The 25,949-nt window shown below is 50.2% G+C and overlaps 1 protein-coding gene across 4 annotated transcripts; it reads right to left on the bottom strand.

Moving 5' to 3' along the window:
- Positions 1-961: 961 nt before the first annotated feature.
- Positions 962-21,532, bottom strand: Rspo1 (R-spondin 1). 4 transcript variants are annotated; one of them, XM_063236099.1, is made up of 8 exons: positions 20,638-20,967; positions 19,696-19,783; positions 18,619-18,696; positions 16,326-16,687; positions 4,948-5,139; positions 2,803-2,952; positions 2,331-2,519; positions 962-1,658 (listed from the first exon to the last, which is right to left on the bottom strand). In XM_063236099.1, exons 4-8 carry the CDS (start codon positions 16,417-16,419, stop codon positions 1,483-1,485), a joined length of 801 nt encoding a protein of 266 aa, XP_063092169.1. In that variant the 5' UTR covers positions 16,420-16,687; positions 18,619-18,696; positions 19,696-19,783; positions 20,638-20,967; the 3' UTR covers positions 962-1,482. The 4 variants fall into 4 exon arrangements, with proteins under 4 accessions (XP_063092169.1, XP_063092171.1, XP_003471453.1 ...); XM_063236101.1 differs by lacking the exons at positions 18,619-18,696; positions 19,696-19,783; positions 20,638-20,967 and adding an exon at positions 21,198-21,532; XM_003471405.5 differs by lacking the exons at positions 18,619-18,696; positions 19,696-19,783.
- Positions 21,533-25,949: the final 4,417 nt, after the last annotated feature.

Raw genomic sequence — 25,949 nt, forward strand, 5'->3', positions numbered from 1 at the left:
CCTGCACACCAAGACTGTCTCCAAAAAATTGTTTTGGTTTTAAAAAATGTAAAAGATCTCTCAAAAAAATTTTATGTTGATTACATGTTAAAAATAATATTTTGCATATATTTGGGTAGACAATAGATATTTGGTTAAATTATGAATATCAGAAGATTTTAAATTACATATGTGGCTTGCGCATTTCTGCTGGCTGTACCAGTCTAGAATTCCATTCCTCCAGTCTCTGTCTTAAGGCTTCCACTCACCCTTCAGAGCTTGGCTCAGATATTCCCTCCTCCTGAGAAAGCCTCATTGAGATAAAGTTTTTTATTTTATTTCATTGCGTTCACATTCATAGTGACACGCATGCACCAGGGTTTGCTGCCTTAACTTGGTCAGTCCGTGTCCGTACCTTATTTGTAAGTACTTGATGCAGGCCTGTTTCTCCCACCGATCTCTAAGGTCCACGAAAGCAAGCTGGGTCTATCTGGAAACCAACCAGCCGCTGACACGTGGACTGGTGCCAGTGGACACCAGCAGGCCATAGGAGTGTTTTCTTCACTGCCTCACTTTTGAGCAGGACCCCATCCCAGACGTAGCCTCTGGAAAATGCCCCTTCTGAGCTGGCCCAGGGCCTTTTCTTGATCCCAGATGAGCACGCTAAGCAGAAGGAATTCTGCTAAAATGCAGATCCTGGTTCATTCAATCTGGGATGGGACCTGAGACTCTCATTCCTAATAAGTGCTTGGTGACAATGTTGTGTTGGTCCACAGACCTAATCTAAGTAATGAGAATAAAGAGGACCTGGTTACTGCTCTCAGAATCTCCCTGAAGTTTTCCTCCTGCTCTGGACCTCTGTTGCAATTTGGGAGTATCTAGAAATTCAGCCCTACCCTCTACCCCCATCCTCACACTCTGAAACAGAAAGTGGTACCTATGACTACTGTTGGTTTCTGAAACAGAAAGTGGTACCTATGGCTACGGTGGTTGGTTTTTTTTTTAATTTGAAATAAACTTTTAAGCAGTTTTTTGAGTCAGGTCAGCCCTGATATGTATCACAGATGCATAGGGATACTCTCCAAGATAAAGTCACATAGCTGGCGTGCTGAATGGGCAGGATGAATTCTTCTCCCTCAGCAGTCCTCAAGTGTTGGCTGCTCCACCACACCTGCAATCCCAGCTGCTTCTTCAGAAGGTTGCATGCTACAAAGTTTGCATTTGGATGCTGGGAAATGGTCTGACACATCCACTGTGTGCATCGTACGCCAAGTGTGTATTGCTGGGCCACAGGGTGGAAGTGTCTTCTGGTGGCCTCAGTTGTGTATGTGTGTTTGCACATGCATGTGTATGTCTGATTGCACAGTGGGACATGGCTGTGAGTGCATGGATGGATGGAGTGTATACGTGCACATTGCCACTGACACTCCAGTTCTAGGAAGATTTCCTGACGCAAAGCAGCACAGGGCTCTTCTGCATGTGCCTGGGGGCTGGATCCTGTGCTTAGGTGGGCCCAGCAGATGTGAGTGGTCCCGCTGTCCCTGGCTGTGGCTGCCGTGGCAGCTGCTGCTGCCCCTTAGGTCTCCGAGAGCTCGGGCTGGCTTCCTTGTTCTCCTTCCGGCCTGAGTTCCTGTTGGTGTTATCCCGCCGTCCCTGGCCTCCCTTTCTCCTCTTCTGCCCTGAAACAACCCAGACAGCAGGAAGAATCAGCAAGAGTGTACAGAGATCCTGGGCAAGGTGAGGGATCAGAGCAGCGAGGAAGCTTGGCAGGAGGCAGTGAGGAGACCTGGAGACTCTGGTCACCTGAAGCCCTCCTCTGACCAGTAGCCACTAGAAGATGGGACAACACGAGTACTAAGAGTCTCCAGAGTGAGTCTCTGCTCCCCCTACCCCTCAGTGCACACCAAATACTCTCCTCTTCCTTGTGACCTTCTCACACATTGGGTCCCCATGGGCCTACTGTACTTTCCAGGTGCTCAATGCAGCTCAGGACAGCTCAGCCCCCTCCCTACCTCTCACCTGCAACCTGTGGGGCCAGACAAGGAGCAGCAGCAACCTCATTGTCACTGTGGGCTGTGTCCTATCTCTGAGACTAAGCCTATCCTCTATCTGACCAGCAAGGGTCCTTTTAGCGTGAACAACCACGAGAAATGGGGACACTGCAGGGATGGAGACCACAGAAGCTTTCAGCTCCTGCCACACAGTTCTGGGGTACCGCTGTCTGCCAGGACACAGCCTCAAGCTTGGACAGCATGAGGTCTTGGGTGGAGGACTCTCCATCTGGCTTTGCTGTGAGTACTGGCTAGGTTCCAGAGGTGGCTGGACCCCAAGGGGCAGAGGCTGCAGCTCACCATCAGGACACGGCGTCCTCCGCACTGTGCACTTCCGGGTCTCCTTGGTGTCAGAGCAGGTGGTGTGGTCCCCCCAGGGAGCATGAAGCACTCTGCGTGTCCGCTCCTCAGAGCCCTTCCGGAAGCCACAGAGCTTCTTCTTCTTAGAGCAGGGTCCCCACAGCGACCACTCACTCATTTCACATTGTGCTGGCATGAAGGGAGGGAACAGGAGATAGGGAAGAGGAGGAGGAGCCTTCCTCCCCCATCCAGAACACCTCAGAGGAGCCTCACCCACCTGCCCTCTGCCTGGGCCTCATGCCAAACATCTTTAGTTTGGAGGGTAGAGAGGGCCACATGGGAACCCCAGAAGATGGGGCGAGGTAAGCTTTCTGGGTACATCGTCCCACCCCATGAGCTCTTTGGCCAGATCCCCATCCTTCCCCTCAACCTGGGGTCCCAGACTCTGCCTGAAGCATCTGCTGCAGCTTACCAGGACTGCTGCACTCCATGGTGCCATTGGTGGGGGTGGAGCCCTCAGGACAGGCTGGGTAGCAGCGACCCTTGTGTAAATACCGGCCCTCCTGACACTTGGTGCAGAAGTTGTGGCTGAAGCAGGCCTCGCAGTGCTCAATCTTGCATTCTGTGGACAGGACCAAATTGGGGGCCTCTGGCCCAGCCTGAAATGGACACTTCCCTTACACCCAGTCCCAACACCCACCTATCCATGCCCACCCACACAGAGGCCAGGACTTTGCCCTACATTTTCGATCACAGCTGAGGAGTCTTAGGAGAAGAAAGGCAGAGGCAAAGACAGCACTGGAGAGGGGAGGCTAACGGGGCTGCCCCCAAGGACTGACTGGGACTCTTGCCACCATTAGCTGGTTAGAACCTGAACCCAGCATCAGACCTCAGAACCCAAGAAGAGGCCTAAGGGAACTGGCTTTAGGAGAACAGGAGAAAGGGAGTCCCCTGGGTTAGGTGGGGTGTAAGAGGAGTGTTTCAGCTTCTCCTGGCATCCCATCTCACACCCATCCCCAATCAGAGTGGAAAAGAGGGGCAGAGAAATGTCTGCAGAGTGGCTAGGTGGACCCCCCTTCCCTCATTGCTGAGCATCCACAGCATCCCAGCTCTGCTTCTCCTCCTGCCTGAGGGAGAAGTAATCTGCTCGGAGGAGCAGGGAGCAATCCCAGGGCAAATTCCTCTTCTTGTGCAAGCCCAAGTTCCAGAACCCACCTTAGTTGGACTTATGGGTCCCTCCCTGCTTTCCTTCTGCCAGCTCCCTCCTCTGGGGGAGGGTGGGTTGTGTAGAGCTTGGTTGGGGCCTGGCAGGTCTTTCACAATTTCTCCCTTTCTGGATTGCAGGTGAGGCTGACTTCATCTCTGTCTCTGACACCTCAGTTTCCCAGCAGCTGGCACAGCCAGAAACCTCCTGCCTCCCAACACCTTGATGACCAAAAGGACAGCCTGGTCCTACCTCCATCCCAGAATGCTCCCCACTCCACCTTCCTCTATATCTCCTAACCTCTATGGCTATCTCAGCCTCAGCTCCATCCTTCCTTTCCTGCCTAGTGCTTGACTCCTGGCTTTGATTGCCAGTAAAACAACTCAAACAGAAACATCAAGTACGTTGTGCTGAGTGCCAGATAACAAGAGCTTTGTAGGTGCATCTCACAACAACCCCAGGGGGTAAAAGCTAGTACTCCCATTTTAAACACGCAGTGCTCAAAGGCTGAGATATGCTCAGGGTTATACAATGGATAAAAAGCAGCACTGAGATCAGAACTCAGGTGGCCAAGTGGAGGCCATCAACTCCTCCCCTCCCCCAGTCGCTAAGTTATCTGCCTTGAAGGGTAGTGTACCTTCTACCATGTCTCCCTCCAAAGGTTATTGGGAGGCTCAATTGACACACAATCTAAACCACAAGGTCCTGAACAAATAGAGAGATACTGGCATTGTTCACTCAGGTGTGGTTACTGCATGTCCCCCAGTATGTCACAGATGAGGTTATGGAGATGGAACGGAGAGAGGGCAGTCTGGGCCTTGGAGCATGTGGCGCTATAGCTGGTATAGCAAAGTGGACCCAGAAGATCAGGGGGCAGAAGAGGTGAAAGAGTGGGCTACCCAAATGTAGATTTCCCTGCGCCAGTGGGGAGCCGAAAGTGGTTTCCCAGCAGAAGTGTGTTGGGATAGGCTGTATTCTCAGAAGCATCTTTCACAGTGTTGGAGACAATGCAGGGCAGGCTCAGGACAGATGGGGAAGCTAGTGCAGTGGCCTGGGGGAGAGGTGCGTGTAAAACCATGGCATGGAGATGGAAAGAGATGGATATTGATTGGCTGGGTAGGAGCGGCACATGTGAGAGTTGGTTTCAGGTCTAGGGCTTGGGTGACAAGTCGGGACACCGAGAGTGACCTGTGGAAACAGAGATGGGGATAGTGTTGAGGGAGGAGGTGGGCTCTGGCTTGGACACAGAGTGGGATGTATGGGTGGGATATCTGGGCAGTTGGAGACACAAATCAAGAGCCTCATTTCCTCTCATCAGAGACCCCTCTGTGTCCCTCATGGGCCACCAACAGTTCGAAGCACCCTCTCCCAGGGTGCAGTCTCAGTGCCCCTCTTCAGCGTGCCCACACTCACTGATGCACTTGTTCATGTCGGGGTTTCGGGCGTCAAAGTATCCGGGCGGGCAGGATGGCAAGCAGACGCCCACCTGGCGGATGTCGTTCCGCTCCAGCAGGATGAAGAGCTTGGGTGAACACTTGAGGCAGCCGTTGACCTCGGAGCAGAGCTCACAGCCCTTGGCGCAGGCTTGGCTCCCCTCAGCACTGACTGCAAGGACGAGCAAGGGTGAGAAGGCAGCTGTAGGAGAGCCCTCATCTTTCCGCGCTCCCACAGAAACAGGAGGAGGGTAGATGGGACTTTCCTTCTGCCCGAGAACATGCTTCTCAGAAAGCATAGGCCCGGCTGGCATCTCTCTCCAAGGCCACTCTGCGCACCGCAGCATTCTCTCTACTCTAGGGAACAAAGGGAGACGCCCAGAGCAAGGACTCCTATCCATCCCACGAGCCTCCCCACCTCCAGCACAAGCGCCTCTTCTAGGCTGGCTCCTCCATCCTCTACCCCTCCTGGAACTTACTTGACTTCCCCCAGAGATAGAAAATTCAGCCTCATGTATGGAAGGAGGATTTGTTTATTTATTTTGATGTCTGATAAATTTGTTTTTTGTGGGGTTTTGTTTGTTTGTCTTGAGACAGGGTCTTACTACACAGTCCAGGCTAGCCTTAAACTGCCTGTGTAGTCCAGGGTGACCTCAAACCCACACTAATCCTCATGCTTCAGCCTCCAAAGTTCTGGGATTACAGGTGTACACCACCACACCTGGCTGATGTCTGATAAAGTTTTAAGGACAAAAGAATGGATTAAACTATCTGAGAAAAGTATCACCTACCCAAAGACAGGAAAATAACCTATGTCCAGAATAGTGGTCTCAACCAGGTATGATTTGTTCCCCAAGGGACATTTGGCAATGTGTAGTGATTTCTCTCTGTTTATTTTTTTTTTTTCATACTGGAAACTGAATTTGGAGTTTTTACATTGAGCTATACCCCAAGCCTTTTTACATTCTTTATTTTGTGACAGGTTCTTATTAAGTAGCTAAATTGCCCGAGCTGGGCTGGAACTTACCATCTTCCTGCCTCAGTTTCCTAGAATTCTAGGATTCCACATGTGTGCACCTGGCACCTAGAGACATTTTTTATCTTTTTTTTTTTTTTTTTTTTTTTTGGTCTTTTTCCTTTTTATCGGTACCAGGGATCGAACTCACGACTGCCTGCTTGTAAGGCAGGCGCTTATACAGCTGAGCTAAATCCCCAGTCCCGAGACATTTTTTATCATCATCGAAGTGGTTAACTGCTCATGGCATCAAAGAGGAAGAGAGAAGGGATGCTACTAAAGATTTTCTAATGCACATGGCAGTCCCTACAGCAAAGAACCATTTGGTCCGCAATGTCAATGGTTTTGTGGTTGACAAACCCTGGCTCAGAATTATCCTCAGAGGCAGTGAGCTCTCCCGTCACAGCACTGAATCTCAGAGCTCTGATCCTGTTTCATCTTTTACCTGCTCAGCCAACACTGAGACCCTGCCATGTCCCATGCACCGTGTGAGTCTTGGGAATAGTGAGACAAATAAACTCTGCCATTCTGCAGAGGAACTGACCTTTCAGTGAAAACAAGCAAAGAGGCAAATGGCACAGCTGCAAAGCCAAGCAACAGTGGACTCAAAAGGAGAGATGCAGATGCCATGTAAGAAATAAGAGGCAAAGCAGGATTACAAGGGTGAACAGAACTACACACAGGAGAACAGCAGATAATCTGAGAGGTAAAAACGGGTTGGGGAACGGTGAAAAATAGTTTCCTATTTTTATATCATGCTAAGGAAACTGAACTTGAACTTTAATCTGCCAGACAGCATTTCTCCAAGAGTGTTCTTTGGAAGATTTCTCCCAATTGACTAGTAGGAGGATGTGGAGAAAAGCCTAGTGTGTCAGATAAAACCCAGAACCAATGTGCAATGCAAATCTCTGTTGTGGGGCTTTCTGCAACCTTTATTACACTCCTGTGCAGTGTGACTATCTAAGAGAAGAGAAAGTAAGCTGTGTTTTCTAAACATTTCCGCAATACTTGTTTTTCAGTTTAATTCTTGGAACCTTTTTTGAACAACTTAGCCAACAGGGAACCATTGGAAAACGAAACAGGGGTAAGATCTGGTCCAATTTATGCATTAGAAAGAACCTTCTGGCAGTCAGGGTGGAGAGCAGAGACCGAAGAATGATTTGGAAGGAAGGTGACTAGGTCAACCAGGTGAGAAAAGTGAAGAAATCATAAACAAAATTCTGTTTACTGGAGACAGAGAGAAGAAGACTGATTTGGAAGTTGTTCAGGGCTATCATGACTGCTCACAGTAGCCCATCCTGAGCCTTCCAGACCAGGGTGTACTGTTATTTTTATTTTTTTCTTTTCCTCTCTTATTTGGCCCAATTTAGCTCTGCACAGCCAGTTTCTCCTCATCTCTCACTTTTCAAATAAACCTTGCCACCATTAAAAAAAAAAATGCTCAGGGAATACTTATGGCTAACGGGCAGAGACGACTTGGGAGGAGCCTGGGTGATTCCCAGATATCTGGCCTATGGTGTGAATGAACTGTGGAAACTGGAACACTGGAAAATGCCCACAGGAAGAGAATCCATTGAGAAGGAAGGCTGAGTAGTTATGAATCACTTAGGAGGACCCTGGCAAGGAGCAGCCATCATCACAGGCTGGAGACACAGACTAGGGAAAATCAGAGTAAGAAGGCAGGGGATGGCTCAGGAGAGTGTGGCTGGCACGCAGGCTGCACTCCCAGCCAGACTGGGAGCCAAAGTCCCAGTGTGCAGGGCCAGGAGAAACAGTGAATCACGTGCCTCCCTTTCTACCCTGGATCAGGGAACTCTGGAGGGCTGCTGGCAGTCATATATGCTCCAGGGATGATTCCTGATTTCAGAGAGGAGGAGAATTACAAACACAGCCATGGTCATAATAATGCAATAATAATCATAGAAAACACAGCAATAATCATAGGGTAGCTTATTACTAAGTGCTAAACATTGATTCCATTCTCAGGATTTGACAAACATTAATTCATTTAATCTTTCCAATAGCCTATGAGCTAGGTACTTTTATTTATTTATTTATTTATTGTCTTTTTGAGACAAGGTCTCCCTACGGAATCCAAGATGGCCTTGAACTTACTATGTAGCCTACGCTTGCCTTGAACTCATTGCAATCCTCCTGTCTCCGCCTCCTGATGCTGGGCATGCACCACCATGCCTGACCTTGGTACTATTATTTTTAATAATCCTCATGTTTTTTTGTTTGTTTGTTTGTTTTTTGTCTTTTTCATTTTTATCGGTACCAGGGATTGAACTCACGAGTGCCTGCTTGCAAGGCAGGCATTTATGCCGCTGAGCAAAATCCCCAGCCCCTAATCCTCATGTTTTACAGATGATTAAATGAAGAGGTTAAATTAGTCAGCCAAAAATAAATAAATAAAATAAAAATAAACCACTGTACCAAGTTTTCTTAGCTAATGTGTTCCAGGTAGAGAAAAACACAGTATATAAAAGGCAGAAGTAGGAAAATATAGGGGCTACGGAGATTGAAAGTATGGTAGATTGATTTTATTAAATATGAAATTTCTTTGTAGAATCAGGTTACTATTTGTTAATACATTTAAAACTGAGTATTGTCCTTGTTGGGCTAGTCACTGCATGAGGAAATACTCCAAATGCTATACTGTGGTTATAAAGGAGTCTTTAGGATTACTTTTCTACTTTGAGCCTTTTATTCAACTGGAGTACAAATTAGCAAGTCCACTTGAAGTTATGAATTTGTCTATTACTCACTATGTTTACTTAATTCGCTGTTAAAATGAACACTCCTCTGGGTCTCGGCCTTATTTTCTTTAGTAACTGAAGCAACCCACTGGTGACTGGTGACCCAGGTGTCCCAGTGGCAGCCTTCCATGGCTTTGTTTATTCCTTACTCTTCACTTTTGTGAAAAAGAGGTTTGCAAAAGGCCTTCTCAGAATCCTATCACCCATCACCCATTCAAATTGCAGCATTCTCTTTGTACATTTTCCTTGAGTGCTACCAGGGACAGGGTGGCACATTCAGGGCCCAAAATGAGTTCAGCACAGCAGTGTAGCTGAGTATTCAGATGAGAAGCTGGATGAAGAAGCAGGGGTCAGAGCAGGAAGGGGTTCGGACTATGGAACAGTACTCAGATATTATCTGAAAGACAAGAAATCAGACAGGAGACATGGAGTGGAGAATGGGGGGCAGAAGTAGCAGGAGTGGAGTCAGGGAGATGCCTAGGTTCCAACTCGAGGGGAGAAGAGCTGAGGCTGAACCATGAGGAGGGGAAGGAGTAGATATCCAGGCTGTAGAATCCACAAGTCTGGGAGATGAGCGGACGTTGGGGGAGGGATGAGGACAAGCACAAGTCACGTTGTCTTGAAGACGTTGGGCTGCGTCACAGAACGCTTGTCAGCCTTTTGCTGAGAAGGGGACCCCAGGAGCAGCAGTAGAGGAAGAGATGGCAGGGGTGGGGACAGTGAGAGCTTAGGCTTTAGATGTGGTGACTGTATGGTTCCTTGTAGGACACTTGGGGAGGTCTATTAGGCAATTGACACAAAGGCCTGGAACTCAAGGAAGCAGGAATTCTTCCAGAGGAAGAATATGCTCAAGAGAAGAGGGAGGTGTCAATATGCAGGATGCTGTCAAGACTCCACAGCAACGGACAGTTGCTGATGACACTGGTGGGGATGGGTGTCTCAGTGGGACAGTGCGGGTGAGGAGGGGAGAGCAGTAGATGGTGGAGTAAAAGTGAGGGAAGAAGTGAAGGAAGTAGTGATCTCTCTTTCAAGAAGTCAGCTGCGAAGGAGAAAAGTTGGTTGTTGAACCTCTCAGAGTGGAAAAGCAGCCTTGGGAAGAAGCTGTGAGAAGAGGGGGTGACAGGAGGGCCAAAGTGAACCCAGGACAACACCTGCCTTCCAGAGAAACAGAGAACGAGGATCTTGGGAGAGAAGTTAGGAAAAACCTTGGGAGAAATGTGAAGAGATGCAGGGAGTGGTGACAGAAACCGGATTGGGAAGGCAGAGATCTTAGGGGAGGAGGCCAACGCCAGTGAGTCCTGAAGCAAACCTCTGAGACTTGACTCTGCTGGTCACTGATGGGGTGACACTGAGAAGGGTGGTGTCAGTGAAAGGGGATGAAAGCAGAAGAGGAGGTGACAACAAAGAACAACAAAGCCAGGCCAGAATCTAAGAGATTGTAGACAGAGCAGATGAGGTGAGAGGTGATTCCAGGGCTCAGGCAGAGGGAACTGGTTCTGTGGAGACCAAGGAGACAGAGGAGCACAATATAAAGGTCGGGGGAGGCTTGGCTCAGCCAGGGGGAGGGGAAGAGGCTGGAGCCAGAGACAAGGGACAGAGGGTTTGAACCCCAGGGGTTTTGGAAGTTCTCAGAGCTCAGGCTCAGTGACAGGCAGGGCTCAGTTCAGTGAGGACAGGGATGCTTCAGGGGTTGAAGCCAAAGGTGTTCTCTGCTTGATGAGGCAAATGGTGGGGGGGATACAGGATGGGGGTTCTGTGAGGTGGGTGAGTTCAACAATGGCAATAAGGCTTTGACTAGAGAGAGGGTCCAAGGAAGATGGCTATGCTTATCTAAAATTTTTGGTCTCCCTAAAAGATTTATTGTGTTAGCTAATGGGCTTTTGGAAACAGATTGGACTATAAAGGACTCTGATGTCATCAGTGAATTAATATATATATATATATATATATATACACACACACACACATATATATATATATATATATATATATATTGGAGGGGGGATCACTATCAGGCACCAGACCTAGGGCAGCTTTTCCATTGAGCTATATTTCTATTCCTTTTTTACATTTTTTATTTTGAGATAGTATCTTGCCAAATTGCCCAGGTGATCCTCTTGCTTCAGCCTCCCAATGTGTTGGGCTTACAGGCATGCACCAGTGTGCCCAGCAAGACCATAATTTCATGGCATTATTGGAAGGTAATGTAAATTTGGGAGGTACGGGCTAGGAAAAGACAGTGAGTGGGTCATGGGAAATAACCTTGGAGAGGATATTTGTTCCCCAGTCTTTTCCTCCCTGGTTCTCACTCCTTCTCTGATTCCTGGCTGCCATGAGTAGCTTTTCCACCCACACCCTTCCACCCTGCCTCACCACAGGCCTAAAATTAATGGAGCCAGTAACTGTGAGCTAAGATAAATTTGTCTTCCTATAAGTTTTTTTTCCCAAGTATTTTGTCATAGCAGTGAACAGCTAACACAGAGGATGTAATATGCGTCCAAGAGAAACAGGCTCTTTCCCCAAACATTCACTGTAACCCTAACTGAAGCTCCAGGGAGGCAAAGCCACACAGCAGGAGCAGCCTGTGCAAAGGGCCGAGGCACTAACACCTTAGGGTCTTCATGGAGAAGAAGACAGGGCCGTATGGTATTGGTGAGGAATAGGACCTTGGAAGGAGGGTTAGACTGACAGCTAAGCAAAATCCCTCTTGCTGCTTTTTTAGGGTGGAGTGGTGCTCTGCAGGGCCTTGCTGGAAGGTGGCCCTGCAGGGCCAGAGTCTCTCAGAGAGGGGAAAGGGCCTCCTATTGGCGCTCATCACAGGCAGGCACGCAGGCCCGCACGTGCAGGCGCCCTCTTACACAGCTTGGGCTTCCCCACCCACTTGCACTGTGCTTCTCTTCCCTTCTTCCTGAGCAAATGAGGAAGAGCTGTGTTTTCCAGAGGTCCCTCTTGCCTCCCATCTCCAACAATCTTTCAAGTTTAAAACCCTTTCTAGTTGCTGTGGCTTTGATGAGGCCTTGCCCAGCTGCAAGGCTCAATTGGTCTCTCTCCAAGGAATGGAATCTGGTTCACAGCTTCCTCCTCCCCGTCTTTATTTCTTCCAGTTCCCCAATCATCTTTAGGGATCTCTTAACTGGGAAGGTAGATGGTGTTGCAGCCCTGCCTCAAATCCATCCATAGCTGCCCATCACCTGCAGAATTAAGATCCAGTTCCTTGCCAGGCCTAAAAAGCTTTCATGAGCTAATCCTACGCATCTCATCTCTCAGTGCAATGTCTAAGTAGTTTATACTTTTGTTTCTCTGGACACATATTATTTCACACCTTTGTGTCTTTGCTCAAGTTGGTCCTTCTGCCTACCACAACCTGCTTCCTCCTAAGCCTGACTACCTCCTTCAAGCGTCAGAACTAAAATCACCTCCTCTAGGCAGTCTTTCTTGATCTTACCATCTGTCCTGCAAGTCTGGGTGGTGTATATCTCAAATCCCCATGTCTGTGGTACTGAAATCTATCATGGCAGACATCACCTCATATTGTTAGTATCTCTTACTATATCTTCTGTTCCCACTGGAAAGAGCTTTGGAGGGCAGAGACTGTTTTATTTCTGAATGGGAGCCCAGGGAAGGGGTGAGAAACTCCCAAAAGGGTGGGGCCTCCTGTTGTTAGGACTGGGGGTGTGAACAGAGGCTCAAGGACAGGATGGAAAGTGTGCTGGCTAAAGTATGGGGTGTGGAACTGTACGGCAATTGGGGCCCCACGGTGGGTTGTGTGAAGTTCGGTGGAGGATGGAGAGGGCTGTCCACCACCCAGGGACTGATGACCTTGGCTGTGGGGGTAGAATCCAGCTTTGGAGGAACCAAACTCAATGCCAGAGACCTGAGTTGATGGGAAAGAAAACAGGGAGTGGGACCCCAGGATCAGACAGATGAAGGGTCAGGAAGGCCCTTTCTTGGGAGATGTGTCATCCCTGGGCCTTCAAAAAAGCCCTGTGTCTGCCCTCGCTGGGAAGACCCAGTATTCTCTCTTTTTTTTTGGTCTTTTTCCTTTTTATCGGTACTGGGGATCAAACTCACGACTGCCTGCTTACAAGGCAGGCACTTATGCCACTGAGCTAAATCCCCAGCCCCAACCCAGTATTCTTTAACTAAGCTGAGATGCTCACTGTTTCTCTCCAGGGCCTAGCCTGCCTGTCCAGGTACTCCCCAATACTTGACTGCAGCTGGACCGTGTGCCCTCAGAATGAAATTTCTGCATGGCTCCTTGTCATCCACAGTTGAATTCAGAACAGGCCCAGCCTTCTCAGTCTGGTAAGTAAAAGGGTATATAACTATCTGACTTCTGTCCAGGTCTGCAGGTCCTGTCCCCAGCCTCTTAGCTTAGCCCCATTAGGCCTGACTAACTCCATCCTAACAGGTGCTGATATCCAGCTTTCACGGCAGACTACTTCTTGCCAATGCAAAAGATTCCCAGTGTGAAAGCCAGATAGAAGCAGAGCTAGCTGGTCCAGGAAAACTCTAGGGCTCCCTAGAATCCCATTTATGGGTCATTTCCCAGCTACTCCTAGCTGTGCCCTGGTCCTCCCCCTAGCTCCTTTGGGCTCTCTCAGGTCCTTCATTTCTTCTTGTGGCAATGATCATAACACTGATTGAGTGGCCTCTCCCCACCGCCAAGAGACCCTCAAGATTTGCCTTTGCAATCTAGGACCTGGCTGTGCTGGCTGTGGTGGATGTTTGCTGAGTGACCCAAGCAATGCACAGGAGTTTGGGGAGGAGAGGGACTGTGAGGGTGGTCACTGTAGGAGACATGCCAGCTCCATGTGGAAGAGGGTCAGTCAGAGGGGCAAAAGGGGCAATCCCAGCATCTGGAGGAGTTGGGGCTCAAGGAAGGAATGGGGGACTCTGAGGGCAGGGCTGAAAGAAGAAATATCTTGCCCAGGAAGGGAATATTCGGTGCAAGGGATAGGAGTGTGAGGGTTCAGGAGGAGGTGCAGAAGGAGTGAAGAAGCTAGGTACAGGAAGAGGGGTTCAGGTTGGGGTCCCCGAGGAGTGGAGGATAAGTGGAGGATAAAGGACAGCCTTGCTGCAGCCTTCATAATTCATAGCCAGAGTAAGTGCTCCGCTCACATTCTGAGTCCATAAGTGGTACAGAATTGACGGTCAGAGTTGTGGGTCCCCCTGACCTGCAGTCAATGGATGTCACACAGCAAGCTGAGCTTTGAGGCCCCAACCTGCCCAGTGACCTTCCACTCTGTGAGAGGCCACAGCAGCCACACACAGTGTCTCGGTCTCCTTCTGTCTTCCCCGCTTCCCTTAAAATCCTCAGGTGAAACAGTCCACACAGTGTTTACTTAAATCAGAACTTGCATCCTGAAGTCTACAAAGAGCTTGATGCTTCACACAGGTTGTTAAAAATACATATCTTGCCCTGGGGATGTAGCTCAGTGGCAAAGTGCATTTGCCTAGCATGTGTGACGGTTCAATACCCAGCACTTCAGACAAATGAACAAATATAGATCCATTGTCTCATGCAAGTCTTACTGTATTCCTGTAAAATTACATTTCAGCTTGATGATTGTGTGGTTTTTGTTGCTGTTTTTTTGTTTGTTGAGACAAGGTCTCATTATATAATCTAGTCTGGACTTGAACCCACTATGTAGCCCAAGCTGGCCTCAAACTCACGGTGATTCTCCTGCCTCATCCTCCTGAGTGCTGGGATGACAGGTGTGCACCACTATGTCTGGCCAATGGCTGTGGTTTTATGGATATTAAGTAACAAAGATTGCCTACTGGCAGACACTGGTTTGCCTCCCTGAGCTTCTGTCCATTCTGGACCCTCACTATGCCCAAGTCTGTCTCCATCTCTCCCCTGTCCTTGACTGTAACCATCAAGGATGGTCACTCACACCACTTGGCAATGACAACACTTTGCATGCTGCTGAAGCTGCCTAGATGGGGCTATATCAAGAGGGAGCAATCAAAATTTCTGCTGGATTGGCCACTGCTGAAAGCAGGTCCTTATAGGTACACTTAGAACTTCTCTTTTCTTCTCTAGTTCAGCAGACTTGACCCAGGTCTTATGGCCCCTGGTTTAGGTGATGTGGTCCTACACATGTAAATCACCTGTGCATGTCACAAGTATGGTGACTCTCTCCTCCCCTCTCTCCTTTCTCCCCCTGTCCCTTTCTTCTCCCCTCCCCTATCTCTTTCTCCCTCTCATTTTGGAAATAGAGCAGATTGATTACAAAGCACTAAACAACATCTGGCAAAATACTCGCCACAACAGAGGAAAATCAAGGCCTCACTGCTGATTAAACCGAAGTAATTGTTAAGCTCGGGATTTTCAGTTTCATCAATTCTCTGGGCCTCTCTCCCTGGGCTGAGTTCTGGCCTTGGCTAAGCAATGCCTGTCAACCTTCTCAGGAGCATCAGTCTGAGGAAATGTAAAGGAGGGAGCTGGTGAGACTTCTGAGGGACTCCCCATTTGTGCATGTGACAGTTCCCATTCTGGGAACCTTGGGAATGGGAATGTTAAAAGGCATCTTTGGGAGTCCAGCGGCCCCTCCCCAACCCCTAACAGGGTCCCTGGCACACAGTAGCCACTCCCATTACCTAGAGGCTCCATCACCGGAGCTATTAAGCAAAAGGTAAGGAATGTATGGGGAGGGGAGTCTGGCAGGTTAATCTTGAAATACGTCAAGCTATGTTTTTAAGAAAACAAGGACTGGGATATAGCTCAATAGTACAGTGCCTACCTGGCATGCACGAGGTCATGAGTTTGAGTCCCGGTACCAAAAAAAAAAAAAAGAAAGAAAGAAAGAAAAGAAAAAGCAGGGTTTACAGGCATCAGGAGACCTGAGTTCCAACTCTGACTGTGTGTCCTCAGGCCCATTTCTCCCCCTTTCTTCATGTCTACAATAATAGAATTTATTTTTCTTTTGAAAGGAGACCTCTTTCTCCCACTGGTACCTCCTGTGGAGGCTCCCTCCTGAAAGCAGAGAAAACAAAGCTACCCAGGAGTGCAGCCTGCCTGCCTCCCCAGCACCCCACTGTGGTTCCTCATATCCCACTGGGCCTTTTGAAAAGCTACGGATGGAGAATCTTGAACTGTCCCTGTGCCACTATTTCTGCCTAAGCTCTAGGCAGGGAAAGCCCTGTTGCCCATTACTCCCTGTACAGGGCTGCTGGTCCAGAGGGACCACACTTTAGGAGACCTGAACCCGGGAGCCAGTGAAGAGGGAACGAAGGGTACTAGGGAGGGAAGCCCTCCCGAAAGCACTGCCATGGATACCACACAAAGCTGATGCTATGTCAAAGGGCATAATCCGCAAACTGGATCCTCAGAAGAGAGGGGTTAATCCAGAAAGCAGTTTACAAAGGGAAAACAGACAGAGTGTAGATAATCTCGACAAATCAATTCACTAACTGAATACTCCACAGGCAGAACAATGTATTGCAAAACCTACAAAGCTGTAGTAGACAGAGCAGAAGACTGTGATGGTCATCACAGAATGACACTACCCAAGGCCCCCCAGGTGGCCCTCTCCCACTGCCAAGGCCATTGGTGGTCCCAGCCACTCCATTACTCACTCCGCCTCTGCCTCTTCCCCTTGAGCCCTCGGCTGCTGGCGGTGAGGTGCTGGCAGCTCAGAACCAGGGCCACCACATAGAGCCCAAGCCGCATAGTCACTTTTCAGCTCCGGCCCCCGGCAGGAGGGGTGGTCCCTGGGGGGCAGTGGGTGGTGCCGGGCTCTTGCTAGTGCCTCTAAGGCTAGGTCAGCAGCAGGAGATTCAGGCCTAGGCCACAGCCCAAATCCACCAAAATCTCAACCGTGGACAGAGAGGGTCCATCGGCCCAGACCAAGGGTCCTCAAAGGCAGAGTTCCTCAAAGCCTCCTCTGAGTGTCACATGGGAGATCTTCATCACTGCAACAGACAGCCCCAAAACCAACCTGTGAAGGAAGGGGAGAGAGAAGGATTAATTCTAGTATAGCCTGGGCCTCCAACCCAGGCTTCAAACCTTCCCCTGGGTTTCTCCAGTCAGTCTGGGAGAGCCCAGAATGACCAGACTCTACAAATAACCCACCTGGTATCCCTGGGGAAGGAATTAGCTCCTGTTCTCACCCACAGAATTCTTCGAGTCCCTGGAATATGGTGAACGCTGGAGCCAGACTTATGAATTGCTGGTGATTTATCAATAATGGGAGCCAGCTGGCCCCACCCTGGCTAATATCCGCCAGCTCACCCTGGAAGTCCTTCGTTAAGTCTACCCTACAAACCTCATGCTGCAGTGATAGCCTGTCATTTGAAGAGGAGCTCTCTTCCCAGTGCTGAGTCATCCATGTGTTCCTCACCTGTTGTGGAGCTAAAGAGTGGCCCCCCAGCAAGCTGGCAGACTCTGCATGGCCCTCTGCGCTTGGCGGGAGGAAAGGAAGTAACCCCCCCACCCCCCATCCCAGGCACAGAAACTCTGACACAGCAGGCCTGGTGGGCCTGGCCTTTGTGAGGGGATAAAAGAGGCAGCAATGCCCGCCCTGGCCAGAGACACAGAGAATGGCGATAATCCCTCAGCCCCATGAAAGCCAGGGCTCGGGACCCAGCGGCTGGGGTGATGGGAGCAGGGGAGCCGGCCCCTCCCTGGCCAGATGTGTCTGGGAAGTTGGATGCTTGAGCCTCAGAGCCCCACCTGGAGCCAGGACAGGACCTCTGCTCCAAATCACACATTTACTCTCTGGCACTCCCATGATACCCACCCTCAAAAGAGGCCTGCCCAGGCTTGCCCGTCCAGTGGCCTGTGAAAACAGTAAGCATTTGGCCCATACCACAGGAAGCGTGATGGACCTAAGGAAGCACTGCTTGCCTGTCTGCCAGTTAGTGGCCTTTGAACAGGTCAGCCAGCCTCTCTGAACCTCAGTCTCTTCATCTAGCAAATGGGGATAGGAGGCATGACTATTGCACAGGCTTATGGAGTGTGTCAGCTGAGTGTTGGCTTCCTAATGGGAAAGCTGCGATGTGAGCTGGAGGTACTCCTCCGCTCCGTCCTACTCTTCTCCCCCTCAGCTCCCAAGTGCCCAGTTCGCCCCCTCACCCCTCCAAGAGGCCCCAGTGGAGTCCACCTGCACAGGAGATAAATCATTATCCCCCCAGGGAGTTATGTGCCTCCCTCCCTCGGCCTCTCCCACCAGCTTTGAAGGCCAGCCACACTCAAGTGGTTAAGCTGCCTGTGAGAAGTGTTTACACGAGGCTGATGGGTCCCACCTGGTGCTATGGCTGGAGCTAGCAGAGATGCCCCCAGCCACCCCCAAATGCCCTGTCAGTGCCAAGCCCTGCGTGCCTCTCCAGTACTCCTTGCATGACCTGCCAAAGCTTTCCCAGCCTCCCAGCCCCCACAACACTCTTTCACCACCCACAGATTACTGATGTTCAGCTGAGTTTACTACACTGGGGTCTCCAGCCCCAAGTACATTGTCTCAGAGGTGATCACCAGAATAAACGTCAGAATCGGACTGCCTGACTTCAACTGCTGGCTCTGCTCCTTACCAGCTGTGTTACCCTGGGTTAGTAGCTTAGTTGAGCTGATGTCTCCCTACCTGCAAGAGAATTGATTCTTTATAGCTTAAATGAGGTATCATGTGAGTCTGCTCCAATTGGCGCTCGTATATAGTCGAATGAGCTTTAAATAATATATCTGTGGTATTTCATATGACCAAGGCTTTCTGTCTGCCTTTCTTTCATTCCTATGGCCACTTAAAAAGCAACAATACCATTTCCCATATCAACATACCATTTCCCACCAACTTAATACTGAGCACTGGCATGCAATTTCCATGTTTGCATTTATCTTTGTGGTCAGTTTCCTTGGCATGGGAGAGACAGGATTTACCTCCAACTGTAGCATTTGTCAGGATGAGGTAGCAGACCCTGGCAGATCCATTCCATCAGTCCTTACATTTCACAAACACTGCATCAGACAAACTTGGAATTAACCCTGGGTCTGTAACATAGGTATCACTGTGTGATTAGTTTCTCTAGGGTCCTTGAGCAGAGTAGGTCTCTGTACTCTGTGCCTATTGGGATGAGGGTGTGTACTCAACAAATGCAAGCTCCAGCATCCCCAGGTTCCAGCTGTCAGCCTGGTCCCTGCCACAATCATACAGCCTCTGTCCCAGGTTGACCCACTCCTACTTAAATCACCAGGGAACCAAGATCACAGCTGGCAAATGGAGAGGAGGATCCAGATGTGAATTTCGCTGGAGCAAGTGACACTGGCTTCCCTCACCTCTGGGATAATAACAGTTTCCAGCACTTGTTGGGGGGGTAGGGGAAGAATCAGTGCTGCAAAGGAACATCCATCTCAGCCAAGCTGGAGCTGGAACGGGCAGATGGCAGGACAAATACCCTATGTAAAGGGAACACAACTACTCAATCCAGCTGACTGCAGGCAAAAACAATGGCTCAGTATTGCTTTGGATCACTGCTCCAAGGTGCCTTTATCCCTGCCCCTTGCTATGCTGCATTTACTGCACCACAACTGCAGGCAGGATGAAGGTAGAAATGAGGCCCAGAAAGAACAAGGTTCTCTTGGGGTTGGGGATTTAGCTCAGCGGCATAAGCGCCTGGCTTGCAAGTGTGTGTGTGAGTTCAATCCCAGGTACCAAAAAAAAAAAAACCAAGTTCTCTGTGGTTCCAGGCCAGGAGGGTGGGCAGGCACAGGGAGCTGATTGTGGAGCACCACTTGAAGACAGAAGCTTCACAGGTGAAGGGGCTGGGGTCAGGCAGAACAGACAAGGGACCAAAAAGAGGCAAGGTGGGAGAGAAGCCACACACTGGGGAGGGGGACACAGCTGGGGGTGGAGCCGAGGGCCAGGCTCAGTCCTAAGACAGAGATGGAACATTTTAACCTTCTTGCCTTTAATACTATCAGGATAAATCGGTACTCTATCCTGGGAAGCATACAGACCCCAAAATGTAAACCGTCCAGATAATTTCTCACTAGCGATCCCCGGATGCGCCATGGGTTGGAGAATAGAGGTCGCAGAACAGGCTGCCTGTGGGGCCAAAGGAATCACGGGGCTAAGTAGGTGTCCGGCTGACCTATGGTCCTCGGGATCAGCTCTGCAGAGCCGGGGCTGGGTGCTGGAGCCGGTCCCTAAACCCGAGGCAACGCCATAAGGCTCATTCGCACCCTTCCATCACCGCCCCAGGGCTCACATTCCTCTTCTGACCCCAGCACCTGGGGACGCCAGGACAGGTGCCCAAGGTGAACCCGCCCTGAAATCAATCCATCTCCAAGTCCAAGGTCCAAGAGAGCCCTCTGAGGCCGAGAGGCCAGTTTCCCAGAAACCCCTGCCTCCGAGCAGCCGCACCCCAACTCCATCCGTGCTATGCTCGAATGCCGGGCCACACCGCCCCCAACCCGGCAGTACAGTCCGCTGCTCTGAGAGCGACCCACGGGCCTGGGAGTCGTGCGCCCCTCTGCACACGCTGCCTGCCACGTCGGACCCCGGCCCAAGCAGCGGGACTGGGACAGAGGGACCCCAGGGACCACGGGCTCAGGGCAAGGTGTCCGAGGCAGTGAGAGCAGAGATGACTAGTGTCTGCACTAAAGGGATGTCGGATAGGGCCGGCGACTCGGGATACGCGCGAGCCAAGGGCTCAAGGGGGACCGAGGCAGCAAAGGGAGGTGTCTTGTCGTTGGCTCGGCCTGCGGGATGCTTGGAGGGGCAGGATTCGGAGGAGGGGATCTAGGAGGTGCTCCCTAAGCTGGATGAAAGTCGGGCTCCCCGTGTCTATCTCCCCCTAACCCAGCTCGGCCAAACCCCGACGGAAGGACCGCGGCGCCCGCGTCCCTGGGCAAGGGGCATCGGTGCCAAGGGCACCGGGCAGCAGAGAGGGGACTCACCTCGCGCTGCCAGCCTCGCGGGTCAAGCCCGGGTGGGCGAAGGCGAGGCCGGCCGCGGGACCGTCCTGGGCGCCCGGCTCGCCCGCGCTCCTCCTGCCTGTTCCCAAGTTGCTCAATCTGCGGGCGGCTCTCTCCCTCGCCTTCGCCCTCGCCTTCGGGGGCAGCGCCCCACCCGGCGCATCGGTCCTTGGGGATGGCTCTCAGGGGCCCTCGATGTCCGCAGGGCCAGGGGCCACGGCCCCACTCCGGCTCGCCGCTCCGGGCTCGTGTCTCCGCCGCGCCTCCGCTCGGCCGCCCGGAGCGCCCAGCCCGGAGAGGGGCCAGTCCGCGCTCGCACGCGGGAGGGAATCCCCCCTTCGCGGTCCCACCCCCAGCCGGCCCCCCTTCCTGGGATCCACAAGAAAAAACGGACTGGAGCGCAGGGCCCGGGAGTCCGCAGCCCCCTCCCGCACTCCCTTGCCCGGAGCTGTCGTGCTGCGCCTGGAGAGAGAGGCTGGCACAGGGACAAGTTCCCTGGACCCCGGCGCAGGCCCTTGGGGGATTTCAAGCAGTCAACGAACCTGCACAACTCTGCATCTTGAGGTCGGAACAGGACCCAGGACCCTCGCCAAATGTGTTTCCCTCATCGGGAACGCGGAGAGTTACTCCCCTTCAGGGTCAAATTTTCAGAGCATCTTCCCAGTTCAGAAGAAATAGCAGGGTAATAAGATCCTGGGCACCCAGGTAAGGACACATAAACTTGAAGGCAATAACAGATACAATCTATAGTCAAATCCCGACACCGTCACTTAGCAGCTATGCGCACACGCCAGAGTTACTTAAGTTCTCTGGGCCTCCGGCTTCAGTTTTAAGGGTTCATCGAAATGAAGGGTGTAAGTGCCTGGTTAGTGGTAGGAACTTCATAAATGTTTGGAGATGAGGATTGAAGGGCTGCAGACACCTGCAGTGACCCAGATGATGCTGAGAAGTCAAGCCTGGAGAAGGAGGAGGGAGACTGGCTTCCCCCAGTGGCAAACAGCTGTGCTCCTGCCTCACTTCAGAGTGGATGAAGGAAGATGAGCTACAACTGCAGTTGGTGGCTGTTAAATTGGAGCAGAAGAGATGAGCTGATTGTGGGGAGGGTGGGGGGTGAGTAATCAAGACAGGCTGTGCAATCTCCTTTGGAGGGAAGGGGAGATCCCTGACTATGGAGCCCAGGGCACAGGGTCCTTTACAGTGACAGGGGAATGGATGGAATGGCCCCGGGAGTGTGTGATGGCCGGGGAAACAGGATAGTAGATAGCCAGAGAAAGTGGAGTCCTTGGATCCCAAATGCACAGTGCACATCAGCAAGCCTTGCCAGGTTTGTAGGAGGCAAATAGCCATTTCCGAGTTGCTCCAGGGCCCCCTCCAGCCCCGCCCTCTCGGCTCTGCCCTGAGCCTTCCCTGTGTCTAACCATCCGTTGGCTCCGCTTTGTGCCTAATCAAACAGCCCAAATGCCGAAAACTCAGTGTTTATTTTATTTTATTTTTTTTTACACACTTGCATAACTCCCTGACAAGCCACGCCAGGCGTTGGGCTTTTGTTTGGTTTTATTTTGTTGCATTTAGGGAAAAAAGAGAAAGAGAGAGAAGAAATAACACAAACCACGCTGCCCTAGAAGTGTCTTGGGCCAGGCAGTGGGCTCGGGTTTCCTGCCTGAGGAAAAGTCTGTGGGAGATGAGGGGCCTCGCTACTAGGCTGAGGAATGAGTGAAGAGGGGAAGAAAGCCACCTGGGTCCACGCAGCTAGGGAATTAGAACCATGTGACTGTAATGGGTGGATAATAAGGAGCTTTGCTTGTGCATCTAATATATGCCAAACGCTGTGCTTTGCGTATTTATTCTGTTATCTAATTTTGCAACCATTTTGGTATTTTTCTTCTTCTTTTTTTTTCCTCCTCCAGTCACTTTTTCTTGAATATGGAATGCTGAACCTTCAAGACATCCAGTAAAGTCCACAGAGATGCACAACCTAGAAAGTGCCTGGACCAGTACAGGATATTCCAAGCAATTTATAGTTTCCCCATGAAGTTATGTTGCCCTGAGTTTGTATATACTGTTAATTCTGCCCAGCAATGTCTTCTTCCCTGACCTTTCTCTTATCATCCTTTAAAACACCTACATGAAGTTTTATCTGACCACCTTGCAAGTCAGCCTATGGACTTTCTATAGACCACATCTTCATTAGCCTGTGTGTATTTCTTCTGTTGTACTAGAAGTTTCTGAAGGGCAGGAACTGGGTCTGATTTATCATCATGATGTCAGCTCCAATGACATAGTAAATCTGTTTTGTGAACTGAACCCTCTAACCTCCAGCCAGGACTATAAGTTTTGTCGTCCTGTGGTCCTGCTCAGATGGTATCCCAAATCACTGTCACGACTCACCTAAGCCTAGATCATCATTCTTAGAAGATCAAAAGCCTCATACTGTGTCATCTTTTATCAGGCAAGGACTGTTTACTACCTGCATTGTCACTGTATCAATGATACTTTCAGTTACAAGCAAAAGAAGACCAACTCAAAATTGCTTACGCAATAGAGATTTATTATCTCGTGTCAAAAAGGGCTTATGTAGGAATGATCTGGAAGCTCAATTATCCCATTAAGAATCAGATTTCGAGCTGGGGGTAGAGCTCAGTAGTAGAGTGCTTGCTTAATATGGGTGAAGTCCTGAGTTTGATGTCCAGCATCACAAAATAACAGTAATTAGGTCTTTCCTATATTTTCGTTCAGTCATCTGCAGTATGTCAACTGCTGCTTTCATGAGCACAGGATGACTGCAGGAGCTCCAGCTGCCACATATCTTCACCCACTGAGCCCATTAACAATTTTCTCTCTCCCTCTAAGCCTTTTTCACCCTACCTTCCACCATGGAGTTTCACTATGCTGTCTAGGCTGGTCTCAAACTCCTGGGATCAAACAATCCTTGTGCCTTGGCCTCCTAAGTAGCTGGGATTACAGGCACATATTACCATGTCCAGCTAGCTGTCTGTTTTTAAGAGTTATGAGATGACATACCCACCAATGAACAAAAGCAGTCCGGATGCCACTACAAGTAGTTTAGGCCAGGTAAGGTGTACATGAGTTACCTGGGGGCAGGTGTTCACAGACAACAGTAGAACTCTCAGCACTGGGGGTTTTTGAAGAATTCTGTGGTCATTACTGTTATTCCAAGAAAAGCTATTATTCCAGGAAGTCTGCAGACTTTCCTGCTGTGCCCCACCAGCCATGAAGGCCACCGCCTCCTCACTCCTAGTCATCATCAAGACAGCTGAGATGGCCCAAAGTGAGTCTGCCAATTTCCTGGCCTACTACTAAGCTCCCCGCCCCCTTTTCTTTTCTGTGGTACCGGGAACTCACACATGCTATCCAAGTGCTTTCACACTAAGCTACACCCTAGCCCTAAAACTGAACTCCTGATCCCAATATAGAACTTCTTCCTCCCCAATGTTCCTCTCTTGGTAACCAGCAAAGAAGCTGATAGAGCAGGAGACTGGGGGTGGCCGTTCCTTCTCTTCCCTTTCTTGTCTCTCCAGGCTACTCTATTGGCAGGCTCTGACTGGTGACTCTACCTCCAGCCCCTTTCCTCAACCTCCCTTCCCACTGCGTCTGCTCCCAGACATCTTTGCTGCTTACCTGCATAGCACCCCCTCATCCCCTGTGGCCACTGCCCCCCAATGCAGGCACACACGATAGCCAGAGCCAACTCTGAAAATCAAAGCAGATCCCATCACCCTGCCCAAACTTTCCAGTGATTTTCCATTCCACTTAGAATCCAATCCAAACACCATCCCTTATAAGGCCATATCCCTTCAGCTTCATGTAACACCTCTCTCTCTCTTTCTCTCTCTCTCTCTCTGTCTTTCTGTCTGTGTCTCTGTCTCTTTGTTTCTCTCTCTCTCTCTCTCTCTCTCTCTCTCTCTCTCTCTCTCTCCCTCTCTCTCTCTCTCTCTCTTCCCTCAGCCCACTGTGTTTCTTTTGATTCTTTGATAATTCTCAGCTCTTTTTCACTTTAGGACCTTTGCACAGATCTCCTGGCTTCCTTTTCCCACAGCTCTTCACATGGGCTGTCCTTTCCTTCCCACCTGGCCCAGTTTGAACACTGCTTGTTAGAAGGCCATTTCCTGACTCCTCCAGCTGAGAGGATCCCCAAATGCTTGGCATTACAGCCCCTTTTCTGTTTTACCTCACCCTGCTTGGTCAGCTCCCCTGCCAGACACTGGTTGCCACCGCTCGTGAGCAGAAGAGCTTCTTCCTCTCACAGGCCTCAGTACCCACTCTGCGATCCATTGTGAGGGGCCCCACACTATTTCGTGGATCCTCCTTGGCCCACTTCCCTTGACAGTCCTGATTCCTCTTCCTTGTTTGAATTGCCTCCCAGCCCTTAGCTGTGGATTAGCACACTGTAAATCTTGGCCCTCTACCTTTCTCTAACTGTGAACTATATAGACTACACACACACACACACACACACACACACACACACACACACACACAGCCTGATATCACGAATGTTAAGTTTGGTGGCAGATTTTATGTGTCTCATAAAACTTTGCTGGGGGGAGGCCATGGTTAAAACATTATTTTAGATATTTCTGAGAGTATTTTTAGATGAGATTAACATTTAAGTCAGTAGACTTGGAGTAAAATAGGTAACCTTCCATAATGAGGGTAGGCCTTGTTTAATCAGGCAGAAGCCTTAAGAGAAAAAAGACTGTCCTCCCCCAGCAAGAGGGAATTCTGCTGTCAGACCGCCTGTGGACTTGAGCTGGAAGGCCAGCAATACTCTGGGCCTCCAGCCTGCTGGCCTACCTTGAAGATACTGAGATGTCAAAAACAGAGATAGAGACTAGGGGAGAGAGAATGGGGAGGGGTTGAGGAGAGAACCAGAGCCTCTAGGATGTAGAAGACAGATTTTCCTCAGCACCTCTGTGAAAAAAATGGCAATCCAACCACCTGTCTTAGACTTCTGGCCTCTAGAGCTATAGGTCAATATATTTGTGTTGTTTTAAGCCACTAAAACTTGTGGTCCCTACCTGTCTGTCTCATGGATGAACATATACAACATAGCCTGTTGGTCTGTTTCTCAAGAAAATCTTGATTCATACATCAAGCGTAATGAAATGTTAACCAGCAAACTCTCAAACTCTTTTTCTTAATGAAATTGTTCTCACAGGTCCTAACATACTGGCCTGAGGATCAGAACATCCAAGTTCTAGCCCCATGTCTGCCACTTGCTGGCTGGGTGGTCTTGATCTCTCTAAATCCCTTCTCCCTCTTGCCTCCCTTCT

Source organism: Cavia porcellus, unplaced genomic scaffold, assembly GCF_034190915.1.
Source record: "Cavia porcellus strain 051 isolate PalLab524CR breed Dunkin Hartley unplaced genomic scaffold, mCavPor4.1 scaffold_25, whole genome shotgun sequence".
Taxonomy (NCBI): Eukaryota; Metazoa; Chordata; class Mammalia; order Rodentia; family Caviidae; genus Cavia; species Cavia porcellus.